The following is a 22,047-nucleotide window of genomic DNA, read 5'->3' as shown; positions in this document are numbered from 1 at the left end:
ACACGAGCTTTCAAAAGCATGGATCAAATGGATCATCTGAGAAATGACAAACTGCTGAGCATTTAATTGGGAGATGGCTGGATGGGGATTTGCATTGCTCTACTGATGTTGATCCTTAATGCTTTCCTTTTTCAATTCTTCCCTCTTTTCTGAGGTGGTGTCTTGTTCACGGTCGTAAACTTCAAAATTTCTGGCAGGCATCTAAATCCAAGTTAAGATGTTATCTGACTTACAGTTTATTACCACCAGCAAAGCAGGGTGAAGTTTTGCTTTTCTTTAAAATGCTGAAAGAATTATGATTAGTGTGCACTGTCACTTCTGCCTTTCACTCCTGAACTACACTAGCCTAAGTCTATCTGTCAATTCTGCTCTGGAACTTAAGGTTACATAACAGATAATAAAAAAATTCCACCTCTGTCATATAGAAAGGCCCTTCTACATGATAAAAAGGACAAGTCCTCCAATTTAAATCAGCTATCAATCTATGACAATAAGTACCTAACAAATAATTAAAAAATTAATGTACTCAGCCCTTGCTTGTAAATTGCCATCAAGTAACAGCCCTCTTTACAGCATAATCATCTTTCTGGCTTTGTTTAGTTAGCCATTTGAACCATTAATAATTTGAACATCATCATTCATGAAGCCAATTGTACAAAAAGCAATGATTAAATCAATAAGAAAAAATAATGAAATGTTTCATTACTGTAAGGGTAAACTGGATAATGAATGAAAAGGAGCCACAAATGGTTACGTACTTGATTTTTCCCTTTTAGCATCAAGAGGTTGGTGACTTTTCCAAAAGGGAGGCCTAGTGAAATGACTTCTGCTTCTGAGACTTCAATAGGAATCTTGCGGATGTGAAGAACGCGAGAGGGAATGCAGGGAGATCGGTCTCCTTTAAATTTCTTGCTGTCATTGCCATTAGCTGGGGAAGGAGCGAGAAAGAAAGAGAGAGAGAGAGAGAGAGAGAGAGAGAGAGAAAGCATGAGAGAAAGAGAGAGAGAGAGACAGTAAGAAAGATAAGAGATATATAATTGTAACCAGTCTTCAAACTAACAGACTACAAGGTAGCATGCGTCAGACAGAGTGTCATCTCTACAGCAAGACAGATCAGCAGCTACAAGTGACAAAAGCATAGCTTCTTGTCCAGGATTTGCATCAGAACCTGAAAAGGCCTGGCCCAAGTGCAGACAGAGGATGCAAAATGCCTAAGAAACTCAGAAAGCTAATTGGGAAAATGGGCAGGGGAAAATACAAGATGACATTACACAGAACTAAAGTCACTTTATTTTTCTACTGAAGCAAAAACAAAAATCAAAGAATAATTCTCTACTGCACTTCTAGTGCTTTTAAAAAAATACATAAATAATATTTGTAAGAGTTCTTTGTTGCTGAATTTTCATTCTATAAGAACAACTGTCTTTCTACCTTTTGGTTAACTGTTTGTTCTTCAAAAGTTTCTCATTTGTGTCTATTCATGGATGACAAGTTGAACTATTATTCCTGAAAACACTTTAAGCTCCTTACTAAATCATACAATGCAGATGCTTCCAAACTTTAACTGTCACTTTTTCCAGTGACATTTCTTTGTAGATGATAATGAAAACAAAAAGATTGTGTGATTTTGGCAATTTACTTCAATTTTGTTTTTTGCTCTGATTGAAGTAAAGCTTTGCAAGTCCACCATAACAAGGTTGGCACTTTGATATGGTGGCATTATGAGGTGAACGCATATCCTCTACTGCATGGACTTTGGGTTTAAATTAGTTAGTTCCACTTAGCAGTTTTCAATTCAAAATTAGATGGTTTCAAGATAATAAATTATTTTACAAAGCATCCTTGAACAAGTGGAATTTGAGAAGTACCTCAAAAACTAGCATTCTTCCTCATTATTTTCAAGAAATTATCCTCCTTTCAACTTTAATTGCAAACATGATTTTTTATTCTTCTCTATGTTAAGTTCTTAAAAACAAAAAATAATGGAAAATTACATAATTAGACAGGAAATTTTGCAATTGTTAATGAAATAATAAAAATCCTCTATGATCCATGTGCAGCAGCCTGTTCTTGACTTTTTTCTCCCATTTCATGTCCGGGTATTGCCTGCTTGCCATTCTGCACTACACATACACATATTCTGTGTTACATCCTACAAAGATACCCTTCAAACGGGGTAGTATAGTTGCATCTTGGGTTCAGGTTTGAGGATCCTCTAGATAATTTAACTTGGATGTATAAGATAATTGACTTAAAATTATTCCAAACAAATACATTTAATTGCATACCAGAAGGGTAGGGATATCTTGGCGTTTTTAATTTCCTTTTTTTTAATAATAATTTTATTGAAATCACACAACATTCCATACAAATAGATCAATTTTACAAGAATAGGATTGAAAACAAATCAGCCCCAACCCCTGAGAATGAGAGCATGGGTAGCAGAATAAAACTTAAACCTAGTAAAAATAAGTAAATAGATAAATTAATAAGTTAATATAGATAAATGGAGAAGAAAAAGAAAATGGCGAGAGAATCTGCTTCCTCGGGGCTTTAAAAGCTTATTCTAGAATGTTATTGATTAGATCCTGCCAGGTTTTCAAAAATTTCTGCACAGATCCTCTAAGTGAGAACTTTATTTTTTCCAATTTCAAATAATATATAACATCAGTTACCCACTGACTTAAAAGAGGAGAGTTAGGATTCTTCTAGTTTAGCAAGATAAGTCTATGTCCCAATAGTGTAGTAAAGGTGATCACAGTTTGTTTGTCCTTCTCCACTTTAAGCCCATCTGGGAGACCACCAAACACAGCTGTTAGTGGGTTAGGAGGGATTGTGACACCAAGGCTGTCTGAAAGGCATTTAAAAATTTTGGTCCAGAATGATGTTAATTTGGTTCAGGCCTAAAACATGTGACCCAGTGAGGCTGGAACTTGACTGCAGCGTTCACAGGTTGGATCTTGCCCTGGAAACATATTGGACAATTTTAAGCAAGACAGATGCGCTTGATATATAATGGTGAGTTGAATAATTGTAATGGGCGGCACGGTGGCGCAGTGGTAGTGCTGCTGCCTCGCAGTTAGGAGACCCGGGTTCGCTTCCCGGGTCCTCCCTGCGTGGAGTTTGCATGTTCTCCCGTGTCTCGTGGGTTTCCTCCGGGTGCTCCGGTTTCCTCCCACAATCCAAAGACATGCAGGTTAGGTGGATTGGCGATTCTAAATTGGCCCTAGTGTGTGCTTGGTGTGTGGGTGTGTTTGTGTGTGTCCTGCGGTGGGTTGGCACCCTGCCCAGGATTGGTTCCTGCCTTGTGCCCTGTGTTGGCTGGGATTGGCTCCAGCAGACCCCCGTGACCCTGTATTCGGATTCAGCGGGTTAGAAAATGGATGGATGGATGGATGAATAATTGTATGCTTTGCGCATATGGAGCTTGAGTGAATTCTCTGCATGGTTACCTTCCACTCCTTTTCTGAGATGTTGAGTGAGAGATCCTTTTCCCACTGTCCTCTTGGATCTTTGAAAGGGAGGGACTGTAAAATGGTTTAATAAACTGCAGAGATGCTGTCTAAGTCCTTGAAACTGATCAATATTTTTTCCAGAATAGAGGGAGGTGGGAGGTGAGGAGAATTGGGTAGGTTCTGTTTAACAACGTTTCTAACTTGAAGATAGTGAAAGAAATGTGTTGCTGGAAAGTTAAATTTAGAATGTAATTTTTCATACAATGCAAAGACGCTGTCTATGTACAGATCACTAAGTGAATTAATCCCAAATGTTTTCCAGACACTAAAAACTGCATATGTTTGCGAGGGCTGAAAAAGGTGGTTCTCATGCAGAGGTGCCACCGACAAAAGATTCTCTATCTAAAAGATGCTTCCTACATTGGTTCCATATTCTGAGTGAGTGAAGCACAATTGGGTTGTTAGTATATTGGCGATAACTTGCATTTAATGGGGCGCAAAGCAAGGAATATAAAGAAGTACTGCAGGATTTTATTTCTATTGCAGACCAAACCTGTATATGTTCATCTGTTTGTGTCCAGGTTTTTATAGTTTGTATGTTTCCTGCACAGTAGTAAAATTAAAAGTTAGGTAGAGCCATGCCACCTTCTGCCGTTGGCCTTTGTAGGGTCGCTCTTTGGATACGTGAATGTTTTGAATTCCAAATAAATGTGGTTATGGTTGAATCTAATTTCTTAAAAAACAATTTACTGCTGTATCTTGGGATGTTTTGAAATAAAAAGAGAAGCTTAGGGAGGATATTCATCTTAATAATGTTAATTCTTCCAGCTAAAGTGAGGTGAAGGGTTGACCATCTATGCAAGTCTTGCTTAATTTTTTCCATACAGACAGTGAAATTTTGTTGATAAAGAGCTTTATGTTTACTTGTGATGCTTACCCCATGGTATTTAAACTGAACTGCAATGATAAAAAGGAAGGCGGCCATTCTAATACTGTGTGCTAGAGAATTCACTGGAAAGAGCACACTTTTAGTCAAATTAATTCTGAGACCAGAAATCTTTTTAAATTTTGTTAGTGCTGTTAGGACTGCAGGCACAGTATTTTGAGGGTCTGATATATACAGTACTATATCATCTGTATATAGAGAAATTTTCTCTTCAAGTCCTTCTCTGATAATCCCCTTTATCAGATTAGCATTTCTACAGTGAACTGCCAGCGGCTCAATGCTCGATTGCAAAACGTAGTGGTGACAAGGGGCATCCTTAAGTAGTCTGAATTAATGTTGTTAATACAGACTGAAGCTTCTGTATTGGTATACAGTAGTTTGATCCATGTACAAATGTTCGGGCCAAACCCAAATTTCTCCAATGTAGTGAAAAGGTAGTTCCATTCAATCATATCAAATGTTTTTTCTGCATCCAAGGATAATAAAATCTCTGGGATGTTTGACTTTGCGGGTGAATATATTACATTAAAACAGGCATCGAAGATTGGACGCTAAGTGTCGGCCTTTCATAAATCTAGTTTGATCTTGTTATATTACCGAAGGCAGCACTTTCTCCATCCTTCTAGCTAGGACTTTGGAGAGTATATTAACATCATTATTTAGAAGTAAAATTGGTCTATATGATGCACATTGTAATGCATCCTTATTTTGTTTAGGAAAGACTGTGCTAGGGGAAAAGTCTGAGGTAGAATTGTATTGTCTCTAGCTTCTTTGAATGTTGCTAATAGGAGGGGAGCTGGGTGAGTGGAGAACTTCTTATAAAATTTGGCAGAGTAACCACCGGGGCCTGCTGCTTTCCCACTCTGAAGTGACTTTATAGCATCTAATAATTCTGATAGTGCCGGCGGTTTATCCAATTCCTTTCTATTAAACCATTTCAGTTTAAGTAAATGGCAGCTCCTCACTGACACTTCCAAATAATAACATTCAACTACAAAAGCCATTTTAAAAACAACTTACAAGCATTTTAAAGTGTGATTCAACCCACAGTGTTTTCCAAACAACCCTCATTACCTCCAGTTTAAAATCTGAATGTAAAATGTGTGGTTCCTACTATTTTCAAATCAGGAATGTTTTGAAGTTTTAGTAAGGCAGCCAGTATTTGTAAGATATGAGGAAAAAATACACTGAATAAGTAATAATAAAGAGGTGTATCAAATAATTACATACATTACAGGTTATGTGCCAAGAATGCATTGCACAATCTCATTACAGTTTGCTGCATTCACTTTATTAACCTTGTTACTACTAAAAGGCAAGGTCCATATTCCAGCTGTAAAACGGTTATTACCTTTAACCCCCAGTAATGTTCTATAGTCAGTCAAATCCTGCAGGCTGGTCAACCGTGAATAAACTTCATCAGCCTATGAACACTTCCAGAGAGGGAAATCAATGCTCCTTTTTCCTACTTTATGAATAAAACAATGCCCATCCATCTTATATAGTACAGTGGAACCTCTAGATACGATCACCTCTGTATACGAGAAATTCAAGATAAGAGGAAAGTATGAGCGAAAAATTTGGATCTAAATACGAGCATTGGCTCGCGTAACGAGCCACGAGCCAGGCTGTGGTTATGCGTGATGCGTTTCCCGATCCGCCTCGACTCGGGGATTCACCCAAGCTGACACTGCCAGCCCGTCAGCTCACTTAGTGTTCCTTGTTCTCCCGTAGCGTGAGGATCTACGCATTTGTGCGCTTGTGATTTCATTGTTTCGCTGTAGCAGTTCGCTGTATAAGCGTATCCAAAAATATCGTGGACATGCAGACGGAGAATAGGAGACGATTGCCCTCAAGGAGAGAGAGAGAGAGAGAGAGAGAAGGAGGGAGAGAGAGAGAGATGCGTGCACATGCGAGAGATAAGCAGAGAGAGAGAGAGACGTGCGCGAGCGAGCAAGAGAGATAAGGAGAGAGAGGCGCCCGCGAGCAAGCGAGAGAGATAAGGAGAGAGAGAGAGAGACGCGTGCGCGAGCGAGAGAGTATCAGTTATGTTCACATGACGCTGAGTAAACAAAGAGTATCCATACTACTTGTATTGCAAGACATCGCTCGTTTTATCAAGTCAAAATTAATTAAAAAATTTAGCTCATCTTGCAAAACACTTGTAAACCAAGTTAGTTGCAAACCGAGGTTCCACTTGTATATATTATTTATCAGTGTTATTTGTTAGGAAAATTGATTTTTATGTTGATATTTTTGGGGGTGCGGAACGGAATAACTGGATTTCCATTATTTTCAATGGGGAAGTTTGTTCTAGATACGAGAAATTCGCTATACAAGCTCATTGCTGGAATGAATTAAACTCGTATCTCAAGGTTCCACTGTACAGTATATTATTACACCAAGTAAAGACCATTTATCCATCCATGTTCTAATCTGCTTATGTAGTTCAATAATACAGATAACTGCCATCTATTTTTGCAACAACTAGTTCTCTCTCTGCAGGACATCGGCTCATTTGGGCACACTCACGTACATACCACCACTAGCTCATAATGGGCTAGTTTATAGGTGAGAATTAACCTACCCACTCAGGGTGCATTGGTAAAAAGTACTTAATGAATACTGCCTGCCAATATCGAGTACTGATGCGAGGACTTGTTTTAGGATGAGAAGAATGATGCTGTTTTCTACGGCAAATACAAAAGAACAATACAAGTTTATTTAATAACACCATAGTGAATAAAGTATACAGCGTTTTTGAAAAAAAAAAAATACTATTTTTCTTGTATTTATGCAGTGTGGCACAGTGGTTAAAGCTTTCCACTGACACTGTGTGACCCTGAGCAAGTAACTTAACCTGCCTATACTCCAATTAGAAAAAGAAAAAAAAATGTAACCAGTTGTATCTCAAATGTTGTATGTCATTGGGGAAATAAATAAATGTATTAAATTAATAATTACTGTCAATGTTTAGAATATTAACTGAATAACAGATACAAACTCATTTAACAAATTGTAATTTAAAAAAAGTGTCACTTATTCTTGGCAACTGAAAAAATCAGCTAAATAAGCTTTTGAAATGTAAGAAGCAAGTATTTTTTTTTTTTTTTAAACAATAATATCTTGGCTCTGCCACAGATCACTCCATTTCTTCTGACAGCTCGAACTCTCGAAGCTGCACTAAAAAGCCCTTCGGGTACCACAGAGTGCTGACCGAGACATATCTAATCTTAGTAAGTGTATCAGGTTCATATACAATAAGTATGTCTGCACTTCAAATTCAACAGGTACACAGTAGAAGGAACTTTTTACCTGCTTGTCTCCTGAGAATAGTGACAGTAATAACAGTAACAGATAGTAATAACAATAAAAGACACATAAATACATTTGTCATGTATGTCCTTTTTTCTGCATTAAGCTTACTTTTTGCTAACAGTGCATCTGTAAAGCATGAAAAACATATGACTTATAAACTGCTGCTTAATGAGACAATTTAATGAAGATGACATTTGAAAATGTAGGCCTTCACAAATATGGGAATTTCTGTACAAACAAAATGTATCATTTAAAAGAAAACACTCTCTGACATTTTATCTTGCTGTCAAAAACTGAGATTTACACCGATTTACCCTGTGTATGCTTCACTAAGTAGGCTCTTATATATAAACTGAGGCTCCCTGAGCCTTTACATGTTTTACAAATGAAATAACTGAATGTACTAGAGGTTCCACTGTGATAGTCTTTAAGGATTTCCTCCTTATCATTGTTATGAACAAGATTAACTAGCTCAGGAGAAAATGAATTTGGAGCAGGAAATGGAGAAAATGGGAAAACAAAGGGTTGTGAAAAAAAATCAGGCACTTTTGTTAAAGCATGAAACATTCACCAAAAATCAGAGATTACTAAAGCAAAGCCTTTAGAAACTTTTCCTAATTTTCTACCATGAATCACTACTTTGATTTTAGAATTATATCCAGATACTCAGATACTGGTACATGTGCCCCCCCCTTAGATAGTCCTGGTAATGAAGACAATTTGTGCGGACATTCTCGGTAACAAAGTCCTGCAAGATTGCATAAACACAAAATGGTGGTTTAATGTCATAAAATAATGCAATAAATTCTAATTATAAAGAGACAAACATCAGAAAATAACAACACAATTGACTTCAGGGGTAAAAAATAAAATATTTACAACAGTTGCTATTCGTCACTAATGAAGATATGGTACAAGCTGACCACTCAAAAATATAAATAACCCAATCTAGAAATTATGAGTTTTCTGTACTGCCTCTGCCTCACTAATGATTACCAACCAGGACACTTTTGTTACCACTAGCCTAAATCCTCTGACAGTGTTTCTAAAGCACTGGGTCATGACCAACTTTTGGGTCTCAGGCAGCCACTTTTGGGTCGCAGAGTTGGTATTCTTTAAAAAATTAGTGTGTCCAACCATCGTGGTCAATCCATAACCCCTTGAGCTCTAACTGCTCTGTTTGGCGACGATACTTTCATGGGGAAAAAGTGGGCAAAAAGGTTGACAAACACTGCTCTAGGACCAAATTCTCCAACAATTTCACTTAACTGTAAATGGCTGGTCAGGCTAAAATTGCCTTTGGGCAAGTTAGCACAAATTAATTTTTTGTACACTGTTAAACAGAGTCGCCACAATGTTAGGTGTCGTTCCCATGCAATTTACTGCTCAGTCAGTGACAGTACCATTACTATCTAAAACGAACATTGTAGATATTAAACGCATTTGCATGAGTGTATCAGGAACAGCAGTCCTGGTGGGGTTTTCATGCATAATGCTAACGTGTATACTGAGAGTGGGGAACAAGCCAAAAAATATCCAATTGATGAACATTATGTGGTTGAAAATAGAACATCGTTAAGAAGGCTCAAAAACTTGTACAGAGTCATGTAAAATAGTGTTAACAGAGGCATAACTGAATGCATACAACACTACATCGTATCAGCGCTGGCATGCAGCAGGTAATCACCCAAACAAGTTCAGCTCCTGCCAGCAAAAAATAAGATCAGGCAGTAGAGTATGGAAAGGAACAACAATCGTTAACACTTCTGACAGTGGAAAAATTGATGCCTGGTCTAATAAATTATACTTCCTGCTAAATGACACTGATGAGTGAATCATAATATAAGGAAGCTCTGAAGAGTTTGGAGAATAAAAATGTAGACTGATGGTGCAGATGCAGAGGTGCCGGGCATGCTTAATAGCGTTTGTTGAGTCTTTGGTATGACTAGAGGTAATCTGAATGCAATGAGATATGTAAACTTCGTGGACAGTGTGTCTGCAAATGGACCTTTATCATACAATGAACCATGACAGAATGCTAGAAGGTCCTGAAGTGTTCAAGGAGCAGACGAACAACACAAACATAACAACAAGCTACTGTATATGATCAATCATGTTTGTAATAGTAAATTCACCCCAAAACAGTGGCCTCTCCTGAAAAAAACAAATCATATCAAACATCTTTGTGAATGGTAAAAAGCTGTTATAAGTTGATGATCTGACACCAGCTACTGTGCAAGAACTTTTGAATACACTAATGTAAACACTGCCCGACAATGTCATGCTCCTTTCCGACTCCATAGCCAAACAAATACAGTGGTGATCCATATTCCTTCATAAATGAGACTTAGAATGTTGTCAGATTTACACACTTGTCCTAAAAGTAGGTGAAGAGAACACAATTGAATAAATGAGACAAAAATATCATACTTAACCATTTATTTACTGAGGAAAATGATCCAATGTCACAAATCTGTGAGTGGCAAATGTATGTTGAACCTTTGCTTTTAGTACATGGTGTGATTCCCTTTTGCAGCAACAACTGCAACTAAACATTTCCAGTAGGTCTTGATCAGTCCTGTACATCGGCTTGGAGGAATTATAGCCCATTCCTCCATATAGAATTGCCTCAACTTAGGGATGTTGCTGGGTTATTTCAAATAAACTGCATGCTTCAGGTCCACCCGCAACATTTGCATTGGGTTAAGTTCAGGACTTTGACTTGACCATTTCAAAACCTTTATTTTAATTTCCTTCAGTCACTCTTTCATTGAATGACTTTTGTGTTTAGGGTCACTGTCTTTGCATGATCCAGTTTCTCTTGAGATGTAGTCTACAGACAGAGGTCCTGACATTTTCTTTTAGAATTTGCTGGTATAATTCACAATTCATTTTCCCATTTACAATGGCAAGCTGCCCTGGCCCAGATGCAGCAAAACAGGCCCAAAGCATGATAGTACCGCCACCATGTTTCACAGAGGGAATGAGGTTCTCATGCTGGAATGCAACGTTTTTCTTCCTCCAAACATAACTCTTCTTATTTGAACCAAAAAGTTCTATTTTGGTCTCATCTGTCCATAAAACATTACTCCAAAATATTTCAGGCTTGTTCACATGCTCTTTAACAAACTGTAGACCGGAAGCAATGTTTTTTTCTTTTCTGGAAAGAAGTGGTTTTCTCCTTCCAACCCATCACTGTTTTTCAGTGTTCTCCTGATGGTGAACTCATGAACATTAACCAATGAGAAAGAGGCTTTTAGTTGCTTAGAAGTTACCCATGTTTTTTTTGTGACCTTGCGGACAATCACACACCTTGCCCTTGGAGCGATCTTTGTTGCTCGACCACTCCTGGGGAGAGTAACGATAGTCTTAAGCTTCCTCCATTTGTACACAATCTGTAACTGTGGATTGGTGCAGTCCAAACTTTGGTTTTGTAGCCTTTCAAAGCACAATGAACATCAACAATTCTTTTTCTGAGGTCCAGTTAAATGTCCTTTGTCTGTGGCATGATACACTGATACTGCACAAACGTGTCTGAAGATGAAACCCTAGACAGAACCCTATTCTTTAGTATAAACAGGGTGCCCATTCACACGTGATTGTCATCACACTGATTGACAACACCCGACTCTAATCTTACCGTTAAACTACCTGCTAGGATCACATAATTTTGCCACTCCCAGATATGAAATACTGAGTGAATTTCCTCAATAAATAAATTATCGAGTATGATATTTTTATCTCATTAGAAAATCGGGTGACGTTTTAAGTCATATTTTTGCAGAAATATGGAAAATTCCACCGTACATTCTGACTGTTTGATCAAAAGACTGAATTTCTACAGGGCGAGCATACTTAATAAAAATGTGATCTTGATGAAGGATACTAACCAGTGACTTTGTGCATCTGCATACACCCTACATTCATTACACTAGTGTTTCTTAAAGAAAAGGTGCGTCATAGGTCACCAGTGTTGGGTCACAAGCAAAAAACTGACAAGCTCAAATCGACAGCATTCTTTGATGTAATTTCTCTTACTTAATCATGCTTGTTTCATTTTATAATTTATTTCATTATGATTGTGATCATATTTCTTCTCCCAAGAGGAACAACAAAAAACCTCCATCCACTCTTCTATTTGCATGTGGGAAGCCTGATGAAGTCATCAATGAACGTTAATAGGTAAAGGTGGGTACTAAGGCCATAAAAGTTCAGACCCACTGGTACACAAAAAGTATTAACATCCATAGCATGGCTTATTGTAGGGCATCCCCTTGGCAGAAGAATAAGTAACAATAGCAAAAAAATAGCTTGGCCAACAGCTCTGCCTAATACAAAAAAATCCTAACAAAGTCATATCAAACTTAACATACTTCTAAAATATGAATAAAAATGGCCTTCAATAAACACAGAATCCAACAAGTGAGAAACTCATTCTTCAAGATTATGACATGTTTATCTGCAAGCCTCTCTCACTGACTGTAATTTAAGAGTCTGTGACTCCAAAATTCAAAAATATGTACAAATGTAATAATGCAGAAAACTATCATCATAAAGGGACAAAAGTTCTGATGCATTTTAGACTGTATCCCTCCTGCTGTACTTGGTGAAAACCAAACACAACACCTAGTATTGGCTGCGTTTTTGTTTTGAAGATATTTTGTTCCTTCAAGTCTTAGACATCTTGTGATCACTGAACATAAATTATGTTTCTACTAGGCTTTTCTACTGAAGAATATCAGACCATCTGTTTATTACCTGAAGCTGAAATGTAATTGGGTCAAAGAGACAGACAACGATCACAAGTCATATGTCTACATCAACAGTTGAAGAAGTTCTGGAATGGTCAAGTAAACAAAGTAACTAAAAGTGTTGAGGCACTGCAAGAAAAAACGTTTGTCTTAGAAAATGATCCAAATATTGTTGAGCTGAAGTAGCCTTCAGTGTAGTTATAATCACTGAATATAAAATCCTGGCGGGGACACCTCATAAATTCAACACACTATATGTATCTAATCATTATTATACAGTACTCGAAATACAGATAAGCTCAGCTACATACATCTCCTCTTGGCTTTAATTTTCTACTCTCAATATGGCAACAAAAATGTGTGCGTTACCCATTTTGCAATACTAATATGGGTATAATACTAAAACAGTGTACTGTAGAATGCTAAAGTGATGGCAAGAGAAGAAAGTAAAAAAAAAAAGTTTTAAGTAAACAGTTCCTTTTAGAATTGTACAGTGATGTAAATATGAATTACTGTGTCATCTCTTGAACTCATTCAGAAAGGGCTGACCATATTCAGTCAAAGTTAAGCTGCACAAACAAACCTGTGCAAATAGGGTTACAAAAGCTGTATGCACCAGACTGTTTATTGACAAAGCACACTTTTTCTATAATCTACTGGCATAGTTTAAAGAATCATACTAGAATGCCTAAGCAATTACACAGAAAAAATACTTCTTGAGCACAATAAAGATATCCTGGCTCCAATTTGATAGAGCTATAGTTTTCAAATAAGAGCAAAAAAGCAAGCTATTGTAACTACCCATCCATTCACAATCCAAACCTAAATCATCCCACCCAAGGCAGCGGTGAAACTGGAGACCATGCCAGCTAGCACTGGGAGCAACCAAAACAGGCAGGTCTTCTCAACAACAGAACAAAACAAAACAGCCACTTGTGACAACTTGGAAAACAAAGTGAGCTAAAATACTGACATATGTGTATAATCTGGAAATGACCCAAGTACTTAACTAATATCAAGACACACATTCTGAGTGCTTCATCACTAGGGAGTAGATTAATTATTTTAAAATGGCAATGAAAACACTACATCTGTCTAGTCAGCCAAAAAGTCAGACTGGAATATTTGTATTAAAAATAAATATACCACGTATCAGAATACATTCGAACATGAGTTAAAAATTCTGAGGACTACATTTATGTTTCAGCTGTGCTATTTTTATACTAAATAAGTTTGTAATTAATGTTACTTTTGTGAATGCAGTGTGCAAAGTGAAAACTGTAGGTGTGAAATGACAGTAACACTCGCCACTCCACAGAAACGTCATTAAATGTAAGCAAAAGAATGTAATCAATGAGAAAATGGAACAAGACACACTTTGCACTGCACCTTTATTCTGTAATGCACATAGTAAACCCAGAAAAAAAATCACTTGTGGTCCCACAGACATTATAAATGCACTCAATCAATTTTTCTCAACCGCTATGCTTCTTTTAGCTTCTAGAGGCAAAAAGACGTAATGTTCTCTCTTTAACAATATAAAAATAGAGGCACTGGTGAGGCTTTAAATATTTTTGAAATGAAGCAACCTAATGCATTAAATACTGCATTGTGATGGTCTTCAAGTATTTCACCCTCATTGTAAATATTTAGCAGACACCTTTTTTTAAGGTAATTTAGGATAAATCTGCAAAATGAGTGTGTAGTAATCTGGAAACTACTATGTTAAATAATACAGAATAAAATATTAAAAAATGTACATGAAGCATTGGTTATTGTTTGCCTTAAAATAAATGAAAACAGCAGCTGGTGGACAACAGGTAAGTACTGCTGGCATAAGCAGCCAGTCAAGGAATAACACACTTGACGTAAAAAAGAGCTAAGTTGTCACAATGTCTCATTCTAAAACTTCTTAAAGGTTGTCAATGTTTCTACTTCAACAACAGGTCTTGGTATTTTTCTTCTGATACACACCATTCTTTGCATCTTTGGGACATGTCCTCAAGACCTGGGATGCACTTTGTTGCTGTCTTCTGCACAGCTTCAAGTGCTGCTTTGTCCTTCTTGTCGTGTAGAGACCAAAACTGCACACAATACTCCAAAGGTGTTCTCACAAAGCATACCTCGATATATAGTCAAACTTTTTTTACAATACATGCATCTGTTTATGTAAAATGCACCTTCTATTTATATAGTTTGTGTGCTCTACAATAAATATTTCAAAGCTTTGTACTAGAGTGGCACAAGACTATTACCTGAGCTCAGATGTAATTCACTGATGTGAGAACAAACCCACCCTTCTACACATTCAGCAAATAAAGACCTTTGACTCTGCCCATTGCCTATTTCCTTGAAAAAATAAGCAACAATAAAAAGGTTTTAGCTATACAGTTAACATTGTGAATGGATTATCTGACCTATGGCTAGCATAGTTTCACAACTGCCCAGTGTGTTTTTTGTGTTTTAAATACAATTTCCTACAAATAGAGGTTGTCCCCAGGTTATGTACGTCTGACCTACGACATACGAACGGGGCCGCAGCTGTGACGCATGCACCTCAGTAACTGCTGCTCCATCATCTTCAGCCTGGGGACGCTGCAAGCGGTGGCTGGACGGAGGCTGGAGGGTGATTTCGCTGCTCGCGCAGTGTAGCGTCCCTCGGGCAGATCCCAGCGGCAAGCAGTTTCACTGTCCGTCCACCAGACACGGCTGCCCGCTCATTCTCGGTGGTGGGCTGGCAATGCTGCAAGCGGTGACCCAGTTGTGGCTGAACGGGGGGGCGGGGGGTAGCATTGTAGTGTGCCTCGGATGGCTGCGTGTTGAATGGGGGCGGTGGTGCGGCGGACACTGCAGGCAGCATGCTGTAGTGGAGGTGACTGTGAGGTCGGCTGGTGATGAACCGCCCCTCGCTGCCCCCATTCATTCTCAATGGCAAGCCTGCTTGTACTGTTACACACATAGTAGGAAGTTGCCTCTTGTCAGTACAGGGTGGCCCAGATCTAATTATGCAGATCCAGATTGTCTGGATGACTTTGATTTATGCAGGGGACGATTCCAGTTCGGCACGAAGACGATTCTTCATGTCATCAGTTCGATTACTTCTCGATGGTCCAGGATTTTTCGGGTGATTTTCTATGTAATAAACTGAACAAGTTATAGCGTAATGAAAATTGCATGATTAGATCTGGACCACACTATACATCAGACGTATTGATGTAAGGTGCCTTCCGGCTGTGATAGCGTGTACAGTGCTGTGCAGAAGAGCTCATCTTAACGTTTTGTCTTCACCCTTCAAGAATGTCTCTGAAACACAAATCTGATGCAAATGCTGGTGATACAGTAAAGAAGAGGAAAACCATCACCATTGAAAAATAAAGAAGAAATAATAAAAAGGCCAGAGAGAGGTGAAACTCCATCATTCATTGGCAGAGCACTTGGTTACAGTCGGTCAATAATATCATTTATTAAACTAATGTACCTGTTCTGACTTACATACAGATTCAACTTAAGTACAAAACCAACAGTCCCTATCTCGTACGTAACCCGGGGACTGCCTGGATTTAAAACTATTGTTGTGCATTTTTAGAAGAATTTACAAGCTGCTTATAATCCTGAACCACTTACTGGTTTAGTATTATTGTAGCCGAGTTTGAGCTGAAAAGAAAAATATAAAGTATTTTGAAATTGCAGTATGTAATTCAGTTTACTCTCTGGGGAGGGTGAAGTTCAGCACAATTGATTGAAATTGTTTTGCATTTTAATTAATAACTTTGTGATATTTTATTGTGTACAAGCAACAAAAATGCTGACAGAAACCTTGGATTACTGATTTTCCAGTGTGCACCTTGTCAAATATTATGCAGTTTTCAAACTGGACGACTTGGACAAAGACCATGCCTTGTCACATTAATCAGTTACAGCTGTGTTTGCAGGGTGGCAAGTCACACAAGCAGTTCCATTCATAGACATGATAACTGATCTTGTTTTAAGGGAGGGCAATGCTGTTCACAGAACACATACTTGCAAACATATTGAAATGTCATGTACATTAGAGCATAGTTCATTTGTTTTGAAGTAATCAAACATGTCATGTACAGTAGGGGCTTCATGCTCTTATGAAAATTATATATTACAATGATATTGATGCAGACTCATCAGGTTCCAAGGACTGACATTGACAACAAGAGCTGTGTAATTTTGAAAAAAAAATTGATCAAGCTGAAGATAAATATGTTGATTAGTGTTATTTGAATTTGTGCTGAACATATTATATGACATGTGAACTTTGTACCGCAAATTCTGTGTGTTTTTTTTTTTTGTTTTTTTTAATTTAAGTTGGCTATTCCACACTTTCTCTAAAATGTGTGTCTTATGCGCCTTTCCGGGCCTACCAGTTCAAATTTAGGGTGCTTTCACTTGCACCTATGGAGTGTGTAGTGTCGCAAAGCGCATACAATCAGCATGATTTCATCTTTCAAGCTGCCTTTTGTTTTTGAACTGATTCTTGTGCCACTAGTAATTTGAACCAAACCAACAGACATACTGCAAAAAACTAAACAGTTTACATCTTTACAATGCAAATATCGAGTATGCCAGTCTCACAATTCACACAGGAAGACTAAAAAACAAAAAAGGATAGAATGGAGTGAAATTGGTCATACACTAACATCATACGAGGGGTGTTCAATAATTTATCTACCCCAGTAAGAATGGAAGTAGCTGGCCTGTTGAAACAGGTCTGGGTATGTTGTGACTCGTCTCCAGGTTACTCATGCACAGTTGTGGCTCAGTGTGAGACGAACACTCCAAGAGACAGGTTTTAGGAGGGTCCTCATGCAAATCAAGTAAGAAAATGCTAGATTTGGAGCAACACTCAGTGAGGGTAAAAGCCAAGGAGTTCCATGAATGCATGATTACAGTTTATGGTGAGTCTGCCCCATCATCCAACAAAGTAAAAGTTTGGAGCAAGCAGTTTAAGTGGGGTAGAGAGTCCATTGAAGATGACCCTCACACTGAACGGCCTGTGGAGGCAACTTCCACAGAAATGTACAAGAAATCTGAGGATTTCATTTTGTCAGACAGACGAATTAAGGTTTCCCGAACAGCTGAAGAAATGGGCATCTTGGCAGGTAAAGTCTGGAAGATAATTAATAAAAAGTTTGGCATGTCAAAGGTCAGTGCAAGATATGTCCCAAGAATGCTGATGCCATGTCAGGCAGCCATAAGGCAGTCAGAAGAACTTGGAGACGTTCTGTGAATTTGTTCGTCATTTGGTGATTGGAGATGAGACTTGGGTATTTCACAGAGATCCTGAATCGAAAATGGAGTCAATGCAGTGGAAGCACAAGTCATTCCCCACTCCCAAAAAAAAAAAAAAAAGACAGAAACATCTGCAGCCCAAGTCATGGCAACAGTCTTCTGGTAAATTGAATGACTTTTGCTTCTGCTGTTCACGCCACACAAGTCAACCATAACCGGGGAGAGTTACACCAACACAATGAGTAGGAGTCAATCAAGGAGAAAAGACGAGGAAAACTGACAGCAGGCATGCTGTTTCTTTATGACAATGTGCTAGTTCACATGTCATGTCAATCACATCTGAGAATGTGGGTTCCAGCAGCTGAACCATCCACCCTACAGTTCTGACCTGGCTCCCTCAGATTATTTCATGTACCGAGTTTTGAAGTAAAGACATTGAGGAAGCTATGACGTCCTGGTTTTAAGATCAAGCAGAAGATTTTTTGTTTTTTAAAAGGGTTAAAGTCATTGCAGGAACAGTGTATGAAATGTAAGGAGCTATCAGGGGACTATATTGAAAAATAAAACAGTTTTGAAATCTCTTCTTTCCTACTGAGGTAAATAAATTATTAAATGCCCCTCGTAGAAAGGCCATACATTACTGCTCTGCTGCCTGTTTGAATACCCCTGCATTCTGCTTAATTTATCTTCAGCTTTAAAAAATAAAGTATCTGGTTCTGTAATTTTAATTACTTATTAAAGAATTTCTCATGTTCCTTCCAGCTGCCAGATTCTCATGGGTACTGTCCAAATTTGGCAAATATGAGTTTTCATTTATTCTCTGCAATGACCAGTAACGTAAGAGGGTTAATGCTGGCTTTCTGGCTTCATCTAATAGCAGAGAGGGTAAATGGTAGCTGCCAAGGATTACTGTATTTCCAATATATATAGATATGAATAGCCTTAATTTTTTTTAATATAACTGCTGTTTTCTAAATGGTATCCTGTACACCTAATATTATAGACAAACTGTGAATGGTTCAACATACTACAAACTTGTAGATGTGATTTAAAATAAATAGGAAATAGTGGCAATGCACTGAACAACACATTCTCTCTCCAATTCATTTTTTTTTTTTCAGCTTGTTTCAGGCCCAACCACTTTCAATCAGTTTGCATTTCTGGCCCAGCGTAATGGCAATTATGTACCAGGAAATACAGCTAAATATGCTAAGCAAGAACTCATAGCGCAATCGTCTGAAAGGCAGACAATTGTAAGTACTGTTTGGCAGCACATGTCTTAGAAGCACAATCCGACTGGATATTCATCCCAAGGTTTCTTTTTATTTCTTTCAACGGACAGGAAAGTACATGTAGATATGTTGTGGCCTTGCTGTTAAGTCAAATCATTCTGTTTGTTGTGATGATGATGGGAATTTCACTTTTTTCTATTTTTGCTAAAAAATTAAAAGTATCAATGAAAAAGAATTTAGTCCAAGATTCTGCTATATCTATGCTGAGTTCACTTTAAGAGATTATCAGTAGACATTTGATGTACTAACACACACTTTACTTCAATACCAAGACTCACTTTCAGTACACAAAAAAGGGGGCATGTAAAATCAGATTTTGACTGTGCTCAGAACTGTTTTGACAGTGTAGTTAAAAATCTGAAAATCTATATATTAAAGTTACACATTCTTACACCAAAAATGGAACAAAACTGAATGAACCTAATAATGCAACTGTTACAAAACATTTCTGCTAGTATTTTTAAAATTACTATAATGTAGTTAGATACAATAACCACATATTATCAAGGAAAAATAAGTAACACAAGAATCTTCTCGATTTTGGAATCTTCTTCAAAATGAAGCTTAAGGCCTAATAAATTGTGTGACACCGAATCCTCCTGGAAATCAGCTGAAATGTCTCTGTTTATGCATAGTGGAAGCACAGAATTTTTTCCCAAGGGAGACTTTTAACTACAGTATACACAGATTTAGTTTGAATTCTAAAATTTCAAATGGTTTTCACTAGTTTTTCATCTATTCTTGTTTTGTTGTATTAATAGCATACTATATTTAGAAAATGCACGTAGCCATTTCCTTTTTTCATTCATGTATACATTTCAGCAAAATAACTTAACTTTACCTGATGATGGAATAAGACAACAACTATAAATGACAGAAAGTCACAAAAATCAATGCCAGATTAAAACATCGTGTAAAGCACTAAATACCTAACCCTAGGACAACACTTTTTTGTTTCTTTCATGTACACCAGATTAACCTCTGTACCAAACAAATAATTTGTTATTCACTATAAAACATATTGCAAACAGAATTGTACATTCTCACTAGTTCAAAAACAAATATAGTACCTGCAGAAGGAGTAGAACTGTTCATGGTAGAAGGACCGTTAGCAAATCCAGAAGAAAGAAGCTCGTCAGATCCGCGCTGTAAAACAAAGAGAGACTATTTTACTGATACCTGCGATTACAAATAGAATACATGAAAATTAGTTACTCTTGGTTAATAAAATATTTCTGGTATCCTTACAGTTTACCTGTAACATCACTTATTTAGGTGTTGTGTTGCAAATGTATTATTCTTAAACTTTCTTCAGAGAACTGATGTTGACAATAAGCAACAACGAGATTCAAGCATCAGGGCACAGATAAGGAAGTGTTAACATCTGCAAGTAACATTTGAAAATTCAGCCAGTGTACTCAAATGAATTTATTTGTCATCAAAGAATTTTGCATTTATTATACATTTCTAACTAAAATAGCACAGATGACCCTTCACAAAAGTTTACACACCCATGGTCCTTATTATCATAGGTTGCCTCCTTGAGCCACAATGGCTGCTTGCTGCCTTTTATATAGTTGTCAATGAGGCCCTTTACCTTCTCAGGTAGTAAAACTGCCACCTCTTCTTGACAAAAAGCCTCCATGTCACGTTAATTCCTGCACATACTGCACAGCTGTCTACAGTGGCTTAATAATGCGGAGGTCCAGGAGCTGTGAGGGCCATTTCAGGACTTTCAATTTCTTCCACTGCAGCCAATGAAGGGTGAATTTGGACTTAGACTTTCAAACATGGTAAGAATCCAAAGCACAACTTCATCTCTGTGCATAGCTTTCAGGCTGATGCATGCATTCATCATGCTGTCAATTTAGACCAAACTTCCTGTTCTGCTGTAGGTCACCATGGTAAGAGCAGAGATCAACTTCCCAAGCTCCACAATAAGGATGGTGTGTTTCTCTTTATAAAACTTTTTTGATTCCTATTCAAATGTATAGTTTATGGTTGCCACTGGAGAAGTTCATTTTTTCATATTTTATCCCAGAAGTACTAACATTTCTGTGGCTGGCATTTGATATATTCCAAATGGGCTACTCTGTGCTGCCGATGAAAATGAGGCCTTTTATTGCTCTACCAAACCACCCATTTCTTTTTTATGTATTTCCTTATTATATGGGCTGCCACTCAACATTCTTTGTATTTGAGTACAAGTATTTTTTTGTATCTTGTACCATTTTTCCTGGAGGTTACCTTTTAAATTCTTATTAGTTAACTCCATCATGGTTTGGTATTCAAAGAACAACTATTTTCCTTTTTTTTTTTTAAATCAGCAATTAAATAGTGACTAATAATATTGTCAAATCTTTGGATATCTGTTTATAAACTTTCCTGATTCAAAGTGTTGATTATTTTTTCTTACAGGACATTTGACAGTATTTTTACCTATAGAAAAGATACTCCAGGTCACGTACAAAAATCTGCTTAACATACACATCCCGGGTAACTTAAGCACATCATTACAAAACATGGCATTGGGTATATTAACAAAAAAGTGAATGCATGGGCATCCCCTTGGCCTGTTCCAGCCACTTGGGTCCTCAACAATGAGGATCCTGCAAGCCAGATCACCCTCTGGGAATCGCAAAACACATGGCCATAGTGCCGTAACGGACGCTCCCTCACAATGCAGGTAATGTGCCTCATTCAGTGCTTCATGAGGAACTGCTCATTCAACACAAAATCAAACCAGCAGTACCCAAGGATTCTCCAAAGAGACACAGTACCAAAGAGGTCCAGTCTTTGTCTCAGGTCAGTGGGCAGCGTCCATGTCTCGCAGCCATATAGCAAGACAGGAAGTGCTAGGACTCGTTGTTTTGCATAGATATTGGGAGTGCCACACACCCCTTTCCAGCGACCTCATGACCGCCCATGCTCTCCCAATCAGTCTACTGAATTCAGTACAGTCACCAGAGACATGAATGACAGGTAAGATGATACTGAAGTAGCTCTGCAGGAATTTTTCTGGTTAC

The 22,047-nt window shown here is 37.8% G+C and overlaps 1 protein-coding gene across 5 annotated transcripts in view; it reads right to left on the bottom strand.

Annotated features, from left to right (window-relative positions):
• Window positions 1-22,047, bottom strand: part of ptbp3 (polypyrimidine tract binding protein 3) — a 132,934-nt gene that overhangs the window by 40,779 nt on the left and 70,108 nt on the right. For 4 of the 5 annotated variants that reach the window (XM_039759514.1, XM_039759513.1, XM_039759516.1 and 1 more), the window contains 2 exons: window positions 20,092-20,167; window positions 759-928 (listed from right to left, as the gene is read on the bottom strand). In XM_039759514.1, the coding sequence (XP_039615448.1) occupies window positions 759-928; window positions 20,092-20,167 (246 nt within the window). Of the gene's footprint in view, window positions 1-758; window positions 929-20,091; window positions 20,174-22,047 lie in introns of those variants that run through there. The other variant, XM_039759518.1, reaches the window with a different exon arrangement.

This window comes from Polypterus senegalus, chromosome 7 (genome assembly GCF_016835505.1).
Source record: "Polypterus senegalus isolate Bchr_013 chromosome 7, ASM1683550v1, whole genome shotgun sequence".
NCBI classification, from domain to species: domain Eukaryota; kingdom Metazoa; phylum Chordata; class Cladistia; order Polypteriformes; family Polypteridae; genus Polypterus; species Polypterus senegalus.
This window is presented reverse-complemented; position numbering and strand designations above follow the sequence as displayed.